The following is a 23,397-nucleotide window of genomic DNA, read 5'->3' on the forward strand; positions in this document are numbered from 1 at the left end:
CACCATCATCGTAATCAAAAGATCAGACTTGATCCTGGTGACGCCGGCAAGCGAATACACATAATTTCGCAACGGATTGACAACGGAGGGTACCTCTGGTGTACACTTGCTGCTTCAATTGACGGACGTCCTGCAACAGCAATGAGTAAAAGAGTAGTTAGCACGACGCATTGGTTTTATTACGGCAGAAATCGAACCCACTAGCGATGGCTCTCCACATCTCTGCAAATCGTGAATGGCGTCGTCCGAGGCTGGCAACTGGCAGCTCTATGGATTTTCCTGTACAACGGTAGGAGCGTATGTTGAATGTCCAGGTGGTCCCCAGACAGCCAGATCACACCTCGATGTCAATAAGTTCAAAAGAGGAAGTGAGGTTCTCCTCGCTCATCTCGCTATGTCTATGCATCCACGTTCCTATTATCATGAGCACCCGAAGTTGGTCGCAACCATTCACACCTCGGCCCCCGGTGAGATGCGGATCTCTAGGTCCAGAGCAGCCGCTCACCATGCACAGATCTAGTACCTTTCCAACTGCGCATCCCTCCAGGATGAGCGCGTTATGCGAGTAAGGCGACCAAGATCCTGTAGTCCATTGCTTAGCACCACTGCTAGATGATCTGTGCGATTGACGTCCATCGCCTTCGTTGCACCACCACTAGAGCTTTGTATGGAACTTCCTCTGAATAATTGCTGAAGTGGCGGCCAGGCGGTTGTGCACAACGTAGAACTCGTAGAGTGGTAGAGTGGTGAACACCCTATGGTGCCGGGTGGAACGCGCACAAATACTTGAACTTTGTATACGGTTGACTTGACGTTTGTGTTCCCAAAATATTGAATACTGGCAACTGGTGCAAACGACATCAGCATGATTTAGCGAGTTACCTGTAAATACCGGTGCAAAGACAAATTTGCGGCTACACGACTCTTCTACTCTTTGTTACGAACTGCGAACATATTGTTTTTTACGAAATGTGAATTCCATAGCCGAGGCCGAAGGGATTGTAATTTCCACCTCGATTATTGATATACTGGTACATGCTAGTTTGCACCCAAAGTCGGGCCACGCGTCAGGAGCCATGTAACGAAATGGATCACTCTCTCCGATTCACAATGACATTTATCCTGGATGCCGAGGCTATCAACACCAAATAGTTCACGAATTGGAGTACGCACCAATGAATACTCGATCTCGAGTTTGACACGGTGGCTCCATACCGGTCTCTAAAATCGACAAATGCCGCCGTATCGTTGCCTCCGTGGACAATACTAACGTACTAACGGGCAAGGCGTACAGGTCCTTGGTGGGGACCCTCCAAAACGTGACCACCTGTACCCGTGCTACTCGCACCTTCCTTAAATGGCAGCGAGTACGCGAGAGAGAACTCAGTCGATTCCAGCGCGTAACGGTCACGGTTGAGATGAAGGCGGATCGGTTGTGGTGGTGGATACTGATATACACTCCTCACTTAAATGACATGTCACTAAAATATTTTAACACACTACCTGCATGATCGAGATGAATGCATCTGATTTAGGACTCTAAGCACTGGACTCACCGGCAAAAAAAAAAACGTTGCTGTATCGATTTGTCCTGCACGAGCGGCCCACAATTTCTAGAATTCCAAACAGGGTATGTCAACAGTTTTGATATCTATTATTGCGAGCTACTGTCAGGTGCGTTTGAAATCCATGGATGGGGCGTGAGTTCGGCCGTGAAAGATTCCATAGACAGCCAGCCCTACCAGTTCCACTTCCGCATAGACATTGTGTTGGCTGTTGCACGGAAAAATGAGCTCGCGCCCGTAACCCACGTGCCCAAGTGATTATATGTCTTCTTAGCTGGAGCGAAACACGGTTTTATCTGAGGTTTTCTGCCTCGCATGTCCCCAGTGTTGAAAACATTTGCGCTGGCACCGGTGCCCGCACCTCTGCTAACTCGTATTTTGTCAAGTTATTTACGTCGCTATCACTGGTATGGTTGCCGGTTGTACTGGCGGTGGATATTCAAGGTATGCCTAGTCTCCGGAAGCGTATCTCGGCGTTCACGCCGTTGCCGACTCCGCATTTGATCAGTAGAACCGACCCACCAACAAGTGACTGTCTTGGAGATATGGACTTCAAGACGCTGGGGTTTTGCCTCGCTGACTGGTATGTTTGCGGTTGATCGGCTTCAATACTAGTCGAGGCATGTGAGGCGAGGCAGGTGAACGCCTTTATCGTCCAGGGTGTATAGCGCACGCACGCCAGAAGACTCGGCCGATCAGGAAGCTTAAACTTCGCCTTTCGGAAAGCCCAATGGGGTCAGACTACCTCCAAAAGTACGGGACCTCCGGAAGTAGCTTGGCGTGTGACCTTGTGTAATCCCTATAGGTGTCGTTTGTCTTCGGAAGACCGGACTCCACCTGATGAGTTGTTCCTACACAATCAAAATGAATACAAGAATACAGAGTGCGTACGTTCACTTCCCGACGCAATTAGTACAGCTGAGGTTAGACCACTAGCAAAGCCTTCCCAGATGACCAAATAATACAGAGAGTTATACACAATATACAGCTGCTACTTATTCTTTTGGACCCTTGAGCAGTGGGTCCGTACACCAGTCTACTTGTGTTTCACCTGGAAGACTGGTCACTTCCAGATGCACCCTTGTTGCGCACCACTCCCAGAAGGAGGATTTATAACTCCTTCCGGAAGATAACTTTCAGATATATCCAAAAGGAAAATCACTTCCGGATCACTCAATATACAGTCCTATCACACAGCAGTCTATTCGATCAAATTCCGGGGGGTGACTACTAACAACCTCCTGAAACGGCAATTACTATGAAATGGGGGGTCTAGAGGGCACACTCCCAACTGAAATATGAAATAGGACAGATCACGTACGAATGCGCGTCACTCGGTCACCGCCTAATTTGGTCTTGAGCCTTTCGGAGAGTTCCACGGCGGTCTTCGCGATCACGACGCGTCCAAACGCAGGCTGGGTGAACCCGGGTCCCCGGAAATACACGGCGGCTTGTCCGGCGTTATCCCAGCGTGCTTCCAGGCCAACTAATAAGGGACCTGGAAAACACTTGCGCCCGTGGTGGCAAAACGAACTCTCTGTTATTTTTAGTCTCTTCTGTCAAGGTCTCTGCTGGAAGTCTTCCACATGCACATTTGTCTTGGTTTCACTATAGGGTTCTTTGGCGTAATCAGCATCCGGGAGGCTGACACATCCTGGTCGCAAGCCGGCTCTTCATGCATAACATATCCGGCTGGTCGTCTTGGTCGGTCGCTAATATCTTGGGCTTTGTATACTGGAAAATTGGAAAGGTCTTGGTGGGTACAAATCAGGAGCGTCTGGTCGGCCTCCGCACCCGGAACGTCTGGGTCATCTGCGAGTCGCATCAGAAAGGAACTTTCGGAAGGCACACGTGACTTCCAGAAGTAACTCGACATTGGGGGGACTTCTGGAAGTCACTTAGCCTCAGTATGCTGTGGGAACTTGTACTAGTTCTCCGTTCATCCTCGTTCTTCCCTGTCGCGCGCATTTCTGGACCAATCATCACTGCGAGTACTTCCATGGGAAATGGGAAACGACGCTCGGACATTTTACGTCCAGTCGCCACGTGTCACATGCTCCGACTTGAAGGATGCTATCTCGCTCTGGGCATCCTTTTCTGCACTTCGTATTTTGTGCTGTCCTTCTGCTCTGAGCTAGGAAGAACCTGACAGGCGGTATCTCAGCTGCCGTACATGTCATGTTGGTGGAAACCAGCGTGCATATCGACTACCGATATGGCAGAGGCGATAAAATGTACGGTCGTCAACACCAGCAAGGTCCGCAGTCATTTTAGCGCACACTATCTTCGCTCCGGTGACGCAACGAACATGCATCGCTCAGATGCTGGCGCCCTCACGTATCCGTTTCACGGCCAATGGATTTCCGACGCATGCAAGGCCTACGCCAGCATCGGTAAGAGTTATTTACCACGTTATCCGCAGCCATGGTGGCTGGTTCACGGAGGGATTCGACGTTCCATTAGTGGGGTTGATTGTTGGACCTTTTTCGTGCACCTCTCTCCTCATCCCTTATCGGACTGAGCGGATAGTCATCGCATCAGCTTCATTAATGTAGCAGTTGATTGACCCCAAAACATTGTCAAAACAACCTTAGAGGCGTTCCTAACTGGGATCGTGATCCGAAGGGATAGGGGGTGGCCCCGAGAATGTGGTGGCGTCGCAATCTGGTTGTTCCTACCCAGATCGCGATCAGACCCACATAGCGCAGTAGGGCACGCAAAAACGATAAGAAAAAATGAGATATCATGTATTTGACTTGATTGATCTGTGTAGCGTCAATAGGAACGTACAAAAATATACTCGAAAGCGCAGTATGCAGCACATGAGAGTCTCTAAATAGCAATTATTATCATCCGAATAAATAATCCCAGTGCTTAGGGCGTTCTTGATCTGTGATTGGTCAATTTGGACCATTAGATCTACATTTATTTCCGAATTGGTAACCTCAATGGATACCCTGCGATCCGAGTCTGCGATCGGTCGATCGCAAGGTGACTTCAAATAGAGAAGAATCAAAAATCAGTACATGTAAATGTTCTCAACTCCGTCAATTCCATGTGTGGCGGAAGTGGCTCAATGGGATCAATGGACATGGTTGGTTTGTGTATGTCTTCTTTATGGTTCTGATTTCGCTAGTTGAATGGTTTGTATTAACCCCAAACTTGAAACAAATTTGGTGGCAAATGTCGAGAATCACAGAGTCTGTGGTTCACACACTCGCACGGAGACGTTGGAGCCGGGGGTCGTACAGTCATCAAGTCCCAACGAAGAAACGTCATCCATGAGAGTCATGTGGCACAGACCTTTACTGTTCTGTAGACCATACTACAAATTGTAGTACACATAAAGTTGCGGATCGCTATAACTAATCGTTGCTCAAAGGCGGGCTGCGCAACAAAGTAGGTTCGTGGGGGTCTAGTAAGAGTGTGGGCGTTGCTCTCACGACGTCGAACCATAAACGCTGTTGCAGGCTAGCACTGGTAAGTTAAATATAGGGTTAAAGTTCGCTTGAGAAAGCAACAAGATCCACTACTGTCGAGAACCTCGATACCAGGACTCTATAGTTTCTTAGCTAAACAAATAGAGGACCTCTTACCCCCCCCCCCTGCTGTTGAGAACCTCTCTACTATTATAGAGATCTCGAGGATTATCCGTCGAAATCACGCACTCCCCCATACCATTTGCTTGCAGCAAGGATTCACGCTAGGGATTTCATAATGTACTTCAAACGAGAGCAGCTGTGGTGTTCGACAACTGTTTCTGTCGGTTTGAGTCAGGGGCCGCTGACAGCACCAGCCGACGATGCGTACCATACGGGTGATGGCCCCATACTTAAGTACCAGTAGACAGCCACCGCATGTCGAGCGGGCAGTGATGGTGAAGATTCACTCGCACCTTGCTCATACTGCCTTACTCTTGAATCCACCGCAAGCAGCTCACACCACTTCGACCTACCAGGAACGCTGAACGATGCTGTCGTCGTCTCCACTTGTCGTGATCATCTTAGCATTGACCGCCACCGTAAACGCTGAAGAATGTACCACAGCAGAGCTGATGACCATCGCAAGCAGCTCGCACCTAGAAGGATGTACTTCCACACTGGGCTTCAGTGTCTTGTCTGCCATTAGTTCCCTTTCCGACGCGCAGATCCAAAAGGTTTGCGAGACTTCAGCCTGCATGACTTTAATGGACGAGATGAGGTCGGTGGGTTTTGGTGACTGCACGATTCAAGGCACCGACATCTCGCTGGAGTCGGACATTTTGGACCCTTTCGCAAAGGAATGCAGCGGGAGTGGATCGGTGGACCTATCGTCAGGCAGTATCAGCGAAGAATCAGTCGGGTCTGCGAGCGGCTCAAGCGGTGCAACAATGCTGGCACTCACCTGGGTCTCTACTGTTGCGATTACGATTACTATGCTGGTGTTGTAGAATATAGTCGTCTATCTAACAAACGTTTGGAGTAATGAAGTCTTACAGCATTGATCATGCGTCTCTTGAACCAAAAAGTCTCAACATGTGCCTCTCCAACCATATTCCGCTTGAGTCGTACACATGGCCATTTGGTTGCTACGATCTTTACATGCTGTCGGACGCATCGATCGAGGAACCATGATTTGAACTTCCCACTTTCGTGGTAGACTGCGGTTGTAGGCTAAGACTATCGATAATATTTCCCTTCAGCTGCTAGCAGCAGTCTGGTTTCGTCTGAGGAATACCATAGTATTGGGGAATGGCAGGGAGATTGTGGATTCTGCACCTTCCATTTGGCTCTTATCGGCTTCGTTACGTCTGGTTTGCGGGTAGATCAACACTAGCTATCCGCAAGAAATGGCACAATCCATCTCGCCAGCTAGAGGGCATTAAAAAGTCCGACCAACACGCCACAATGAAGTCCCCGTTGGCAACGTTTCTAGCGACCAGTGTTGCGCTCGTTCGTGCTGTCGACTCCAGCGACGAGTGCCCCACATCGGTGCTACTGGGCATTGCTAGCAATCCACACGTGGCTGGATGTTCATCGGCTGCGGGTTTCAGTAGTATCTCTAGCATCAATGAGCTTGCTCCCGAAAAGATCAAGGCGATATGTGGCAGCTCTGCTTGCATGAAGCTCATGGAAGACATGGCGACAATGGGTCTCGGCGACTGCAGAATTCCAGATAGTGAGATTCATATTCAAACGGACATCCTGGACCCTTTTGCAAAGAGATGTAGCGACAGCGGATCTACGGAGACGTCAAGTACAGGCAGTTCTGGAAGCAGCAACAATATCCGGGAAGGAAGCAGCTCAAGCGAGACAAGTGGCACACCTGCGATTGTCGTCGGCTGCATCTCGGTGATCACATTAATTGTGACTACCATGTTGGAATAACGCTCTTTGTAGTGAGTCTTATCAATTGAGGCGTTTGTTTAATGGCTGTCCTACATGTACACCTTTGTTTTTTTCAGTTTAGAATCACTATCTTTTGGATTGTCATTGCCAGCCCGGACACAGACACTGCCAATGGCGTTATCTGCTCACGATTAAGAAATCTGTGCCTTACAGCCGACAAAATACTTTTCATCTTCGGCACGCGTGGGCTGCTTGGAGAAATGAGGCAACTAATCGTTTATCCCCCGATAGTCTACTGTAGACTACAGTTTGCCACTGGTGTTTACTGTCCAGTCAAAGGTGCGGATTCTTCTCCTTATCCGCGCACTCTAGACATGTGTCCTCTCGTAAAACAGGTTCTCTCAACATATTTGTTGTAATCATACGCACGGCATCGGACACCCCACTGATCATTGGACGGTATCGATATGCTGGGACGGGAATGTATTAAGAGCTAATGCATGGTAGCGTTAAATTGTTGAGCAACGCTCGGGCCTGTTCAACAGACCCATGTTTCGCCTCCAGCACATACGATATTTGGTCATCTTTCACGAAAACCAACTGAAGGCCATGAATACACATGCGTAGGGCGATGACTAGAACGGACTTAGGAAGGCGTAAGTGACATCAATGTACCTCACTGAAAAACTAAACAAAAAGGAATCCACGTACTTCGTAAACAGGCTTGATAGCTGCTTCTGAACAGCAGTTGATGGATCAAGTCGAGGGGGACTGGAGAGCAAGCACCGCCTCGAGGACGAGCGTCAGCACACGGTGCACTGTCAAATGGATGTGAGAGTGCCCTTGGTTCTTGGCGACAGCGGTAGTCTCCTGTCGCAACGTCGTGGTCTTGGTCTCTCCAGACGAGACCACCTTCTTCGCATTCGTAGTGGCATCGATCATGGGTAAGTCTTCAGGTGTATCGGTGCCTTCCGTGAAGTCGACCTCGCACCACACATATTCCGTGTACATCTCTGTTGATTGAGATCTCCCACTTGGGCATTGCGCGTACACATCGGCTTCGTCGAAAGCCACGTCATAGCAAGTTCCATCGGTGAATTTTACTTGGAAGGTGCCCCAATACACGTCCGTACCGCATTCCGTCCGCACGAAGCCTCCACTGGGAAACGTGACGCAATCGCAAGTGTCGATGGTAGTGATCGGGTACGCGATTTCATCTAGCCCGTCGTTAACAACCGCAGATCTGCGCAGGTCGCGAGAGGTGTGATCGGTTCCTTCGACAACCGAATGGGACGTGGGGAGCGATGGAATTGAGATGCGAGTAGGATACACCTCGTTAGCGAAGGTCTGGTACTTCGGGTTGTATATTTGTCTGCTTGACCAGTATAGATTGGTGGAGACGCCGGTGTAGCCGTTAGAACGCGCAAGGTTGACAAGAGTCAACACCATGGCGTTGGCGGATGGCGCGAGAGGTAGGTGTGTAGTAGGAGTCCAAAAGGGAAATGAGCAAGACGTTCGTCCAGTCTTTGGGGGCAGACTTGGTCGCACGAAGGAAGGAGTGGACGCTGATCTGTCTTCCTCGACTTCCACTTAAGCTTTGTGGAGAAAAATGGAAACTGACATTGATCTCTCGTCTTCTCGGGGGCGAGCACAGCTGGCCCCCACATGCACACTCACTACTCAATGGCTACAAACTAGATACTTCGAAGTACTTTGCAGCCTAGGTACATCATGAGTGCACCTCTGGGTGTAGGTACAACCCAGATCATTTCCCCCCTCGACGACGGCCGCGACCAACTTGGCGAATTTCAGTTGTCTCAATTGGGTCCTTCGGTGCCAATATGGCCCACATACGACGTGCCAAAGAATTTGGCGGAGAGGAAACTACGAATTGGCGAACAAGCTGAGGAACATCTTCGTACATTACGGAAGCAGGTTCCCATGAAGCTTCGTCAGGGTCGAGGCCAATCCACTGGACAAAGATCTCCCACTGATGAGAGACTTGACCCAGTCGGCACTCCAACAATTTATCCACCAAATGTCCTCCTTCGCCATGTAGAGCGTGCGCTATCAGATCTTCAGTAACACCACGCTCAGAGTCCCGATAAAACTTAAGTCGCGATGCGTGACGAACCATGATGCCGTAAGGCGCGCACAGATCTTGCACCTCGAACGTATAATCATTGAGGGAGCGCACAATTCGCTTCGGACCACGCCACAAAAGCGCTAGTTTGCTGCCGCCTTTGACTGCTGAAGCTGCCATCACAAAATCGCCAATTGCAAATTTTGCCAACCGCACGCCGGGTTTCTTCGCTCTGCGACCCCGTGCTTGGGCATTTTTGCGCGACGATGTCTCTGAACTCAGCTGGTGAATAGCATCCAAAGCTGTGCGAACCTCTCGCAGGTGCTTTTGCTGTTGCTCTTCGATCCAGGAAAGAGAACAATTCTCTGCAAAAGTAGGCGGAAATATGGCATTAAGTTGCGACGACCCTGGTAATCCAGTAAAAGCTGTAATTGGCGCGATTGCCCCGATTCGGTCCGAGGGCATGCCATTCAGCGCTGCTTGCACGAGAGGTATAAGGGTCGGCCACTGTTTAATTTGCAACTTTAGCTCGCTGGCCATGGCCTTCAGACTGCGCAACAGTAAACGGTTCACTACCTCAACCGAGCCGTTTGCCCATGGAGAGTATGCCGTGACAAAGTGGTGGTGCGCTCCAAGTATATGGCGCAACCTGTCAATCACGTCGCTAGTAAAATGAGGTCCTTGATCTGAAACCCAGGTGTGAACAACACCGAATCGCTTAAACCAGTCGATCAAGCCTTGGTACGCGAATTCCGACGTAGCTCTCGCGCATTCAATAAGTTCAACATACCCGCTCATGTTATCTTTAAGGACGAACACGTAACCAGTCGAGCGTTCACTTCGAGGCAGTGAAAGAAAGTCGAAATGAAGAACTTCGTTGGGTTTAGTGGCTCGTAATGTTTCACCGTAAGGTCTAGGCACTTTTTTCCCTTGGGTGCTAAGGCAATGTATACAACCCGCCACAAACAAAGCCATATCGGTGGAGAGGGTATCCCACACGAAAGTATCACTCAGGATTGAAGTCGATGCGTCCACGCCACGATGACCACTAGCTCCTGCATGTGATATCACGCACAGACGCTGTTGCAAATCGGTCTCAGCGTCCGGAATCCAAACTCGTTTATCCTTGTCCGTGAATGCTCCACGAGAATCGTCCCAGCGAATGTTGTTTTTCACTTGGCGCGAAAGAGCAGCTTTCTGCAAGCGAACAATTTCCTCGTATGTTGGCCACTCAAATCCAGAATTTTGAAGAGGAGACACTTGATCAATGATAGCGAGCTGATGCATGCGAGCCGACGTCGAAGCGTCCAAAGGAGCACCCCACCTCGATAATAAATCACCCCACACGTTATCTTCACCGCGGATGTGCTCAATTTCGTACTGAAAACAGGTAAGCGACATCGCCCAGCGTTGCAGCTTGTCTGCTTGATAGCGCTGCATGTTGCTGTCCATAGCGTAAGGGTTAAAAATGTAAACAAGGTTACGATGGTCTGTCAGTAGACGGAATCCTCGCGGCCGTAGAAGCAAATACTCCAGTCTTTTGCACGACTCCACCAGAGCAAACGCCTCCTTTTCGATAGTGGGCCAGCGATGCGACGATCCACGAAAGTGTCCACTGAGAAATGCTAAAGGCTGATGCCGCTGTTCCAACAACGACTTACTTGCGTCTTCGGGAGGCAGTTGAGTTAATACTGAGCCCCAATGATCTAAACTGGCATCAGCTACCAGTACAACGTCCCAGTCAGCTTTTGGATGAGCAAGTGGCACAATCCCAAGAAGTTTGCTTTTAACTTGCGCCAAACAGTCCTCTTCTTGTTCACCCCAACTAACGCTAGCCAGCGAAACTTTGCCAAGCTTACGCTTCGTACGCGCACCGCTGAGTTGCATTGCTTTCTCGAGAATATCGTAGAGTGGGGCTGTGACACGGGCAAACTCGGGAATACTGGCTCTCATCCAATTGATGGCACAAACGAATTGCTGTAGTTCGGCAGCCGTTGTAGGAGACGCTAAGTCAACCAACCCTTGAACTCTTTCAGGACTGTGCTTCACTCCATCGGCAGAAATGACTTTCCCGCACCACGTGACCTCTTTCACGAAAAATTGGCACTTTGCAGGATTGAGCTTAAGGCCAAACTTGGCGCAACGGTGAAGAACTTCTTTCAGCAGTTCCATAAGTGCTTCTTCCGACTCTGCATAACCGAGGATATCGTCGAGCCACACAAGAACACCACGATACAACAAGTCACCAAAGATTAATTCGACCACACTTTGGCAGTAAGCCACTGCATCTTTGGCCCCCATTGGTACACGGGTCGGAGTATACATGCCACGGTGTGTCATGAAGGTGAAAATCTCCTGAGAGTCTGGATGCAACGGAAGTTGCCAATACCCGCGAAACCAGTCACAAATGAAAAATACTTTCGCTCCAGCCACGTGTGTGATAACTACGTCTAACTGGGGCATGGGCCACTGCATTCCAATAGTTTGATCGTTGACAGCCCTCGAGTCAATGCACATTCTGAAGTCTGCAGGGGGTGGCTTGGGCACTATTCGTGGTGCTGAAGCCCACCGACTGCTGTAGTTTCTGTACACGAGCCCCAAATCTTCAAGTTCAGCGAGGTGAGCGTCCATGAATGCTCGCTCCAATGGAGCATAACGCCGCGCAGAACAGCGAACTGGGGTAGCGTGCGGCTTCAGTTGCACCCGTAACGGAGGCACATCAACGGGTGGATACAGCCCAAATATCACACAGAAGTCTTCTTTATGTTGCTCCAGCGAGGTTGTCAGTCTGCTCAGCGCTTCGCCGCACAAACCTCTCTTCCTCGCATCCTCGATCGCACTTAACAGACTGTCGCGAACTAGTTTGGCATTTTGCTCGGCATTTTTTGTCTCGGGTAAGAATGCCCTTGATTCAAAACTGTCGTCCGCTACTGAAGTTGCACAGGGATCTCCATCCGCAGCACCGTCATCATAGCAAGAAACTTCGCGCAGTTGCTGAGCTCTCATGAGAGGCGACAGTGAGACATTGTTTCCACTGGGGAGCACATACTCTGTCTGTTTCTCCAGCGCCGAAACCAACAGTCCGTCCGTCGAGTATCCTAACGTCACCATCACTGAGCGACCCACTGTCAGCGCCATCGTAAGGTCAGTATCATCAATCCAGCACTCCAAGTTCCGCATCACAAGCGGTCCCGCTGACGTGTGCAGGACGACTTTGTCAAATTTGGCTTGCTCGTAGAGTTTCACAGTACCCGGACCAAAAGGCTCAAATTCTTTAGGAGTCTCACGGTTGATAAGAGGTACAAATCGGCCTTGCTTATGCAATTCTGAGATAAATCCACGAGACACCGAAGAAGCATCAGCGCCGGAGTCAAGCAAAGACGCTTGCACTGTCAATCCCATTACAGTAGCATCCACTGTTCCGTGATCACCGAAAACTTGGTTGTCCACTTTCTCCGTCGCCGTACTGGGATCGTTACTGCTGCAATCTGCGGCTGTTAAACGTTTCATTGCCCCTGCAGGCGGCTTCGTGTCCTTAGGGTCTTGTTGGCGAGACGCATGAAACCCGTCATAAAGCTGCTTTGCCTCACCAGGCTGCACAAGCGGGCAATCTCTCACCCGATGCTCTCGAGACTGACACTTCAAACACGGCCATCGCAACTTCTTTGCTGAGCTTGTTCCCTCTGAGGAGAATGACTTAGCTGCCGATCCTTGTCTCTGCGGAGTGGGCTTGGAGGCGGCGGCCGCTGAACTGGGAGGGGTAGTAGCATTAAATGCCGAATTGCCTCGTCGAGTGTTCTGAGTTGAATTCTGATGCTGTAATTTACTGAAGCCAGTCTGCTGGAGCAGTGGTTTCTCCCAAACCATGAAGGAAGCCAAAAGACTGGTTAGCCACCTCGAAAACTCGATGACGTCCCCTTTGTACTTCTTGCTCTGCTCTTGGTCAATTCGACGTTGAACCTCAGCTTTGAATGTTGCAGGCGCGAGAGCTGCGACCAGATACTTCACCAGTTTCTTTTGCTCGCGCTGGAACATGATGTCCACCATGTTGTGATTCTCCAGGATCTTGTAAAGATTAGCTTGCAGCCGGTTAACACGAGACTCGGCCTCCGCTAACGTCGTATCCATACTCAACTTCTGCATGTCGGCATCCAGCGCAGCATAATCTTCGAACGCTGTCTGCTTTGACTGCAGGAAATACGCAATCCACTCATCCTCGGTCACATCTTGCCAATCTTTTGCAAACGTGAACCGCGCGATGATCTCCTTCGTGCCCTGCTCGATGCACGAACCCACGGGTTGGACAAAAGGACGATTGTGCTCCGTCTGGAAAGCTCTCAGCGCAGCAAAATAGGTGTTATACGCCCGTAGGAAGTCCCGACGCTCTTGCATGGTGCTTCCCTTGTAACGAGGGGGCTTAGGCAGTGCCGGAGCGTTCATTACCGGCCCGAAATCACCACTCACATCCTCCATCGTCACGTCGCTCTTCGCCGGGGATGCTTGGGGGATACTACTCTGGCTAGGGCGACCATCGAATGGGTTCACAATAGGCGTCAAAACCCGACGCGTCTTCTCGGCTCCCGTTCCTTCCGTCCTGGCTGCAGCTGCCCTGCTTCCTCGGAGACTCAGCCGTCGAAATGTCTCGACGAACTGGTCTCCCTCCGACATAGTCTCCTAGTCAATTCCGATAGGAACTAAAGTATACTTTGATCTGTCTTCCTCGACTTCCACTTAAGCTTTGTGGAGAAAAATGGAAACTGACATTGATCTCTCGTCTTCTCGGGGGCGAGCACAGCTGGCCCCCACATGCACACTCACTACTCAATGGCTACAAACTAGATACTTCGAAGTACTTTGCAGCCTAGGTACATCATGAGTGCACCTCTGGGTGTAGGTACAACCCAGATCAGACGCTACAGACGAGGTCACACCCGTACACAGGGTTCACCGGAGCGGAAAGTAAATGTTGTCCACGTTTGGAGATGATTCGTAGCCATCGTTACGAGCAAGTCCAGTCGTCGAATCCATAGGATTATTTTTCTGTGGGCAAGAAAGGAAGGACCTTACTCTCCGGCCGAGAATGAATAGCTCACGCGTAGAACATTGCCCCCCCCCCCCTACACACACACACACACTTACCACTAATTTACATATTAAAACGGGCAGAAGTCTTCACGAACAAGGAGCTCACCTAACTAGATTGCTCAATGCAATAGCTGGACGCATGAAACGCATTGGATTCCAGTGCACCCGGGCACAGTCTGTACTCATCACCCGTCACCCAACCAGTCTACCCAGTTTCTTGTCCATTCATGGTGAAGCCGTTCGCACCGCCCCCGTTATCGATGCCACAGCATTCGGCAATAAGGTGATCTGGACTTGATTTCACTACCAGTGACCGGATTTCAGAGACGAAAAATCAGTAGGTCCTCGTATCGAGTAGTACTAATAGCACAACACACAAACGAATTCGACAAAAGATGGTGTTGCCTTGGTTGACGTACATCAAGCAAGTCTTTGCCTCGGTGACCTCGTACATGACTAACCGAAGCATGAAGTCGAGCGTCGAGATCAATCTGCTGGAAGCATGTACGAACGGAAACGCTGCCGATGTTGATCGAGCTCTCCAAAACGGAGCTGACGCGAACGCAATTGACTCCAGGGGCTGGCCTCTTCTACTCATCGCGGCCGAACTTGGCTACGACGACCTCGTGCGGGTTCTACTGAGTCGCAATTCGAACATCAACGAGAAAACACCTCATGGTTCTACAGCATTGAAAGTGGCTGCATGCGAGGGACACGTCGCTGTCGTTCAAGTATTACTGGAAGCTGGCGCAGATATCAACATGCCTGCAGGCGACAGCTACGCGCCGTTGACAATCGCCACAGCGAACGGCCATGCTGACGTGGTGAAACTTCTTGTGAAATTCAAGGCCAACCTCGATATTCAACTGTGGTGCGGTAGTACTGCTCTCAAAATTGCGTGCAGCTTCGGAGCAGTGAACATTGTGGCCACACTTCTAAATGCTGGAGCGTCGGCAGACTTGGCTGACGCTGAAGGTTGGAGCCCATTACTGAGTGCTGCGATTAACGGTCATTACGACAATGTTTGCCTTCTGCTGGAACACAACGCCAACGTCAATGCCAAAGGACCTGGGCAGGCAACAGCTCTGCGAGTTGCAGCTGAGATGGGTCTCGCCAAAATGGTGCGGGCGCTGGTTTGCGGTGGCGCATCGATCAACGAGCCCAGTGAAGACGGCGTGACACCTCTCATCATTGCGGCCAAGATGGGCCATGATGAAGTCGTGCAAGTACTGGTGAACCAAGGTGCCGACCTCGACCGGCAATCTAACACTGGCGCCTCGGCCCTCTTAATGGCTGCAATGTACAATCGCCAAGAATCGCTTCGCATCATATTGGACGCGGATGCAAACGTAGATTTGGAGGACTATTGCGGCTGGACGGCGTTGTCGATGGCGTATTTCAGCGGGTACCCCCAGCTAGTTCACCTCATTCTCGAGCGACGACCCGCCTCAATGAGAGACCCCACTGTTGAAGCACCATTGGCAGCGGACTCTACTCGGGGCAATGAAATGCAGTTGAGGAAGTATGAGCTGACCACTGAAACTCAATTGGAGGTTGAAATGATGCCGCAGCAAAGTGTGGAAGTAGTGTAACAGGTTTGTGGATAAGCTTTCCGCTGGAATAGCAGTCATAACGCAGTTCGTAGTAGCCCACAAAAAATTGAGTCGAATCTCGAGTATTCATCCATCGCTTCGTGTGTTGCTTTAAAGCCCGAAGGTTGGCAACCCCAGCCTCTTTTTTCCGAGTTCACGCTCGACAATTAGTGCCAAAAGTGTTGTCTTAATCCTTGCCGTGGTTCTGGTGTAAAGCGCCACTACCGCAGGCCGCAACGCATGTCAAGTGGATCGCATCGTCAACTTTTGGAACGAGCATGAGGCACTTGAAAAAAAAATCAGTTCATATTCGTGGTTCACAGTCACTGCTCGCTTCTTTCTCCTCGTCTTACTTTGGCAGGAAAGGCTTGGCCTCTCCTCCATGCAGCATGAAGTGGTTGTTCTCGGCGTAGAAGACGTAGTGTTGCAGGATAAACACCACGTCCACGATAATGCTCACGAATCCCAGCGAGAACTTGACGGGGTCCCCCGTCATCGCCGTCCAGTCGTCCGTGGCCGCTGCGTCCAGCACCTGCTGCCCAATGGACAGCAGTCCTCCAGCAATGTCCAGCAGCACGTTCCAAATGGTCCACCCGACCGTAGACTTGCGCTGGTAGTTGAGTGCGATCTGCGGGAGACACTTGACGAGCGTCGTCATGAGCTTCACGTAGCTCAGCAAGTACAGTAGGTTGAGCGTGTTCACCACCGAGTCCTCCTTGTTGCCAGTGAAGAGCACTGCAAGGCCGAAGAGCACAGCGGCGACGACGGTGCCGCCCGTCCACAAGATAGTGGGCTTGCTGACCGTCTGTCCGCCTCGAGGGTAGATGGTGCACTGGAAGAGCGACACGGCGACCAGCAGCGCCGCGTGCAGCGAGAAGAAGACGTCGTTGAGTTCCACCGCATTGCGGTGACCGTCGTGGCGCCTCATGTACTGCTGCTGGACGCTCTCGCTGTAGTAGAAGGCGACGTTGAAGATGGAGTAGCACGTGAAGCCCAGCATGTTGAGCACGGTATAGTCCAGCGACAGCCCCACGACGCTGTGACGCTGGCGGTTCAGAAACACTTGCGGGTAGAAGCTCACGCTCCAGCAGAAGAAGTAGATCCAGCCGATGATGCTGGACACGCGGTTCCAGGGCTTGGGGATGTGCGCATTGGCGTCCAGTGAGAGGCCGAAGAGCAGCCCGAAGAGCAGGATGAAGGCCGACACCACGACCGCGCGGCGGTTCACGGACAGCTCCATGAAGGACGTCATGGCGGCTTGGGGAGGAAGGCGTTGTGATACATTCCGGCAGCTGTGACGATTGAAGTGTGACGTCGGTATACTGGTAGCAGCGGCGAATCAAAGCGCGGGGTTGGTCGACGTGGGCGAATCAGAGACGGATACGCCGCATGCGTAATCCTTACGGGCAGCGCACCGGTATAGCGGTGAACCTGTAGACGAATTCATTGCCGCTTCATGCTCCATTGTTTCTCTTGCATTCGTCTACCATGTATGCCAATACGCTGCCACGGCACAGACGGCCTGGTGTCACCCTCGTGGCTAAGATCTCACACCGACAGCGCTTCGGGCCCCTAGTGTTTCCGTTCAAGCACCAAAACACAGAGGACATGGTCGCCCTCTTGTGGACCTGTTCTCCATCGCGGCGAGAGGATTTGGTGACCCTCTTGCTTCCATGCGTGTCATGCCGAATCACCCGGCCTAGCCAAAGAATTTCCTGCAAAGGGGTCGAAGTTTGAATCTTTAATACTGTATTACTACTAGTAATACTATTTGTATTGTTAGCTTTACTTTGCTACACTACTCCACGCGTGTATGCACGTGGTACCGCGTTGCCACCAATGCCAGAACGCCCTCCAAACTTTGTCAGCCTCGTAGTTATGCATCATACTAATGTCACAACGTGAGGAAACCGTCCATAAAACCATGATCTACGCTTCGTAGTAGCTGCAACAGATCAATGCACACCAATGGAAATCACTGTGCAATAGCTATTGAGCCTAGGGAAATATATTTCGGTACTTATCGCTCGGTAGAGCAAAATGTAATACAACCAATGCATTACTCATCTCGAGCTAGTCGATTCCGATACACGAAAACCAAATTTCATCACCATAAGCCACCTTCAACTCCTCGCCCGGATAGATGTCTTTTGTTGTCACGACAGCGACTTTCACAGATCTGCGATTCTGTAGTTTGCGGAGCGCAGTATTTGCTGAGTCGGAGTGGTTCACAAATCTAGCGATGCCGCCGTACTTCGCGGCTTCAATGAAAATGAAATGACCGCGCTTGGTAGGGCGCGTTCGCAGCAACATGGGGTACCCCGTGTTGTGTTTGATCATGGTTGGTCCAGGCTTGTTCTTATCAACTCTATCATACGCGCGTAAATTTCCACAATACTCTGCAGCAATCACTCCTGCATCCATCGATGTGACGGGAGTCACACAGCACCTTGCGCTCGAGGAAGTGCTAGGAGTATACAAACTCCAAGTGAACGACGGTTCACTAGTTCCCGGTCTTGGGGAACGGTTGACTTAGACAACGTAGTTTATAGACTGATATATTTATAGTTAGTTACCTAGAGATCGTCTTGCAATACAATTCCTAAGTCAACTATAGTTTATCCTATATGTTTTATGTATGGGTGGCTGTGGGCCACCACCACGTGTCAGTGGTGTTGGGTACACCATATACCCAACCCGGAAGAGTGACGGGCACTCTTCAGGTAACCCCGTTACATCCTCCCCCACTTAGACTCGATCTTATCGACCAATCGGGGCGAGCGGGAAGTTTCTCTTACTTCCTCGCTCAGTCGATAACCATCGACAAGAGGCCGAGCGTTTCCGCTCGCGCTCTCCGCTCTTCCGGAGCGCTGGGGCATTCCCAAACGTGCTCCCTGGCCTCCACGTCGGCCTGGCAAGATGCCTCAGAGGAAGACACCTCGCGACGCGAAAGCGTCCAAGACTAAGCCCGCGAGGGCGAAGTCAAAATCGGCCAAGCCTCGCGGCAAGGCCTCCGCGTTGGGGGAAGCCGTTGATGCGGCTTCCCAGGCGATTTATTCGCCTGGCGACGCGTCCGTATCCGCGTCTGCGAGCACGCGCTCGCGACGCCGTGGTTCGCCCGATGTACCACCGGACGACCGTCCAAACCCTCGGTTTGTACATCGGGACCGCAGTCCCGGGTCGCCGAGCGACCTTGAGCACTGCTCCTCTCCTGGAGCAGTCTCACACGACGAAGGTGACGCGCCAAGTCACAAAGGCGCGTCTGAGGACGTGTCCTCGGTCCATGGGGACCTGAGTGGAGATGGGGACAACGTGCCAAAGTCTCCTGCGGACACTGGGTCCACGAATGCCAGCGCCGCGGGTGGCCAGATGGACGGCGACGCTAAGGCAGCGTCGCCAGCCAAGCGCTTGACGCTCGGCGAGGGTCTCCAGCGAGCCCGTGACGCCAAGGCCAAAGAGGCCGCGTCGAAGAAGCGAATCGCTTCTCGGTCCCCTCCCAAGGGCCGGACTAGGGGGCTTGATGTCATCAAGTCCCTGTTTGACTCCTCGGAGTCAAACTCGGAGGATGAAGAGGGACAGGTACATGTCCCGGAGGAGGTCGCTAATGCGCTCGACGAGCAGCAAGAACGCCTCCAGGAGGCCCGGATGCGCCAGCGCCTCTCGCCTCCGGCGCCGCAACCAACTCCTGGCGGGGGTGCTTCGGGAGAGAGGGAGTCCAAGCACCCCAGGGGCTACTTCCCGCCCGATGAGAACACGGGTTCTCCGTTGTTCCTTGAGAGGCTCGGCGCCCCTCGTGGCCTCATTGGAGGCCCCACCTCCCGAGGCGCGTATGAGCGCGACTTGATCCAAAAGGTGGACTTGTTCACCGAGGATATTGAGGCGGCTCGGTGCGTCCTCCTGGCTCCGCATCGGATGCCGCTCAAGGAGTTCACCACCCTTCGCAAGAAGGGTGAGAACAGGGGTGGTCTCCACCCGGTGTGGGGTTACCCTTGGGTCCAACCCGAGAACACTTACACCGTGGCCCAAGCTGAGGACCTGTTCTGGCGGTGGGTTGGCCTGCGTGGGTATTCCGCCCAGGAGCTCGATGAGCTCAAGGAGGATCGCCTGCTGCATCGAATCCTCGATCAGCGCGACCTCCGGATTCGGTTTGCCCACCTCGTGAGTAAGCGGAAGCTGTACTCCGAGATGGAAGGACTGAAGCGTAGAGCTCAGTCCAGCGCTCGAAATGAGCGCGGGTACGGTGTTCATGCGTCTGCCACCGTACCCCGTCCGTCGGCTAAGAAGCCGCGGACTACTTACGAAGCTGTCGCCGCTTCTGTTCCCAGATCGCGACAGCCTTCGGGCAGTCAGCCTGGAGCCGCTCGATCGGCTCCCATGAGTTCTGTGACGAGGGATACCCTCGCCACTTCACCAAGAGCTGGCGCCTCCTTTGGCGGCGCCGCTCACGGAGCACACGCTCCACGTGGTAGTGGGTTTCCCCATTACGGTCGAGGAGGGCCGGCGGAGGCCTTGCTCGACTATGCGTACGATGCTCCGCCACAGCGTGAGGCTCCGAGATCGTCGGCGCGATCTCCCGATCGGTCCGTGCTGCTTCAGCAGCAGGAGATCCACGATCTCCGTGATCGAGTGTACACTCTGGAGATCGCATTGGGTCTCGGCCCTGGTGGGCAGGCTGCCGCTCAGTCGGGAAAGCCGGGGTCTCTTCCCCTCCTTCGTGGGGATGTGGACCGACTGAGCCAGGAGTGTGGGGATCTCCACTCCCGGGTCGATCGTCGTGCGTCGTCGTACGACGTCGACTGTCTTCGCGACGAGGTGGCTCACCTCCGTTCTGAGATCCAGAACCGGCCGAGCTATCCGGGCTATCGGGAGCCGCAGTCCTATGCGTACTCCCAGCCGTACTACGGTTCCTACCCGTACGGCGGGGCGTCTTCGAGGTCACAGGCTTACGCCTACGACCAGTCCCCTGCGCCGGCTTCCGCGTGGCGGTCGCCACAGCGGGAGGCGGGCGCTCGGTTCGAGGTGGTGAACTCGCCACCTCAGAATCCCCTTTCGCTTCCTGCGGGGGATCAGAAGCCTGAGGGTCGTGGTAGCGCTTCAGACGACCCACATAAAACGTCGGGTGGGTCGTCATCGACTTAGGCAAGTCGATCGTGTAGGCGGAGCCATGCCTGCTCAGGACCTCAAAGGGTCCGATAAACCTGTGCTTCAGCTTATTGCTGAGCACGGAACTGACCGAGTTTAGTGGTAGGTTCCTAGTGTCGAGTAAGACTAACTCGCCCACTTTAAACACGTTTAAGTTTCCTCTTCCATGTCGGTCAGAGTACTCCTTTTGTTTATCTTGGGCGGCGGCCATTGTGTCGCGCACCCGGCTTATCACATTAAGCCTGTTGTCGACAAAAGTCGACAACTGCTTCTTTAGGGAAGCCGGTGTCACGTCTGACACCTGGGAGGAAAGAGCTTTCCGAGCCTCTCCCCCACTTACGACCGAAGCCGCGGTGTCACCACGGAGAGTGAGTGGCACCAGGGGGTTCCGGAGCCCGTTGAGGTAGAACGGGGAGAACCCCGTGGACGCGTGTACCGCGTTGTTGAGTGCAAACTCAACCATCGGCAAACTGGCCGACCATGTGCCGGGAGATTCGGCACAGACACTGCGTAGAGTGTCTTCCAGGACGCGATTGACGCGCTCCGTCTGGCCGTCCGTCTGCGGGTGGTCGGCCGTGGACATGAGCAGCCGTGTTCCAAGCAATTGGAACAGCGTTTTCCAAAACGCAGACGTGAACCGTGGGTCACGGTCAGAGACAATAGTCTCAGGGAGGCCATGATAGCGGAAGACGCCATCCAGGAACAGCCGTGCAGTCTGTTCACCGGTGACTGAGTCAGCCACCGGAGCAAGGTGTACCATCTTGCTCAAGCGGCAGACAAACACCAGGATGCCGGTGTTGCCCTGGGCATCAGCCGGCAGTCCGAAGACGAAGTCAAGACTCATCGACTTCCAGCAGTCTTCCGGGACTGGCAGGCTCTGCAAAGGAGCCGAGGCATGACCAGCAGGTTTCACTCGCTGGCATGTCTCGCAGGTCCTTACATACGTGGCGACCCACTTGTACATGTGGGCCCACCAGAAGACCTGGGAGACTGACAAGAAGGTCTTTTCGCGGCCAAGGTGGCCGCTGGAAGGCACATCATGCGCCTCCTGAAGTATGTCATACTTCAGATCCTCATCGTTGGGGACGACTATCCGCGGAGGATCGGCCGGATCCACGCGGTAGTGGAGGAGGCCATCGACCCACGCATAGCGATGGAGGCGGGCACGATGGCGGGGCGTTAGCCATGCATGCTTGGCCTCCTTGCCAGCGGTGAGGAACCGCACGATGGGGAAGAGATTCTCATCATCTCGATACGCTAGCCGTATCCGATCGTACAGATCTGTCGTAACCCGACTAATGTGCGCGAGCTCATAGTCGGGTCGACGGGATAACGCGTCGGCAAGCACGTTCAGCTTGCCCGGCTTGTATTCTTCGCGGAAGTTATATTCCGCGAAGAATGACAGCCAGCGGGCCATCCTCTGAGACAGATGCGGAGAGTTGGTGGCCGTCCGCAAGGACGCGTGGTCTGTATAGATCACAAAGGGCTCAGAGCCCAGGAGGTGTACCCGGAACTTGACAAGGGCATACTTCATTGCGAGGAGCTCCTTGTCATGGACAGGGTAGTTCCTCTCGGCGGCTTTAAGCTGCCTGGACTGGAACGAGATGACTCGCTCGTGTCCATCCGCGTCGTGTTGCAGCAGCGCGCAACCGATGGCATAGTCGGAGGCGTCGCAGACAACGCTGAACGGTTTTGTCTCGTCCGGCAAAGCCAGGACCGGCGCGCGCTGCAAGCTCGCCTTGATGCTGTTGAATGCATCCTGATGACGGCTCTCCCAGCGCCAGTCGGCATCCTTCTTAAGGAGATCCGACAGGGGTCGTGCCAGCCCGGCATACCCCGCACTATACTTGTGCAAGTAGTTGGCGAGACCCAACCACTTGCGAAGATCCTTTTGGGATCGTGGTGTGGGCCAGGCCGCAATGGCCTTGACCTTCTCAGGATCGGCTCGAACGCCGACGCTGCTGACGAAGCAGCCGAGAACTTTGATCTCTTGTGCCGCAAAGACGCACTTGTCGATGTTGGCATAGAGCTTGTTTGCTCTCATGACCATAAACACTCGACGGAGGTGCTCGAGATGCACCTCGATAGCCGTCTTGCCTTCCCCGGCACGGCTATGGACGAAGATATCGTCAAAGTACGTCTGCGTGAACGCACGCAAGGGTCTAAACAACTGTGTGACCAAGCGATTGAAAGTCGCTGGGGCATTTGATAGGCCCTGTGGCATCACTAGCCACTCCCAGAGCATGCCGCTCGGGGTGCTCACCGCCGTGAGCGGGATGTCGCGCTCGCGCATCAGGATCTGGTAGTATCCATCCACCAGATCCAGCGCGCTATAAAGCTCGCAGCCCGCCATGTTGTTCAACAACACATCCTTGCGGGGAATGGGTGTCTGGGCGGGCACCGTTGCGCTGTTCAGCTTGTTATAAGCATGAACCAGACGCCACTTCCCGTTCGGCTTGCGAACGCAGAAGGTGGGCGTCGAGTGCGGAGACTTCGACTCACGCACCATGCCTGCCTTTGCCTTCGCGGCGAAGAAGGCATCAATGACCTCGCACTGTTCGCGAGGCAGTGGCCATTGCCTGGTCACACAGTACTTTGTGCCT

At 52.8% G+C, this 23,397-nt stretch overlaps 3 protein-coding genes across 3 annotated transcripts; 1 reads left to right on the forward strand and 2 right to left on the reverse strand.

Moving 5' to 3' along the window:
• Positions 1-7,527: 7,527 nt before the first annotated feature.
• On the reverse strand, positions 7,528-8,341 carry KRP23_11485 (uncharacterized protein; the record flags this gene model as incomplete). The annotated part of the gene is made up of 3 exons (XM_067882035.1): positions 7,528-7,537; positions 7,604-7,629; positions 7,679-8,341. 3 exons carry the CDS (start codon positions 8,339-8,341, stop codon positions 7,528-7,530), a joined length of 699 nt encoding a protein of 232 aa, XP_067740322.1.
• Positions 8,342-14,455: 6,114 nt separating this feature from the next.
• On the forward strand, positions 14,456-15,652 carry KRP23_11486 (Ankyrin repeat domain-containing protein 50; the record flags this gene model as incomplete). The annotated part of the gene is made up of 1 exon (XM_067882036.1): positions 14,456-15,652. The coding sequence occupies one exon, from the start codon at positions 14,456-14,458 to the stop codon at positions 15,650-15,652; it is 1,197 nt and encodes a 398-aa protein (XP_067740323.1).
• Positions 15,653-16,001: 349 nt separating this feature from the next.
• On the reverse strand, positions 16,002-16,904 carry KRP23_11487 (Cystinosin-like protein; the record flags this gene model as incomplete). The annotated part of the gene is made up of 1 exon (XM_067882037.1): positions 16,002-16,904. One exon carries the CDS (start codon positions 16,902-16,904, stop codon positions 16,002-16,004), a length of 903 nt encoding a protein of 300 aa, XP_067740324.1.
• Between the last annotated feature and the right edge of the window lie 6,493 nt (positions 16,905-23,397).

Source organism: Phytophthora ramorum, assembly GCF_020800215.1.
Source record: "Phytophthora ramorum isolate Pr-102 chromosome Unknown Phyram_PR-102_s0012, whole genome shotgun sequence".
Lineage (NCBI taxonomy): Eukaryota > Oomycota > Peronosporomycetes > Peronosporales > Peronosporaceae > Phytophthora > Phytophthora ramorum.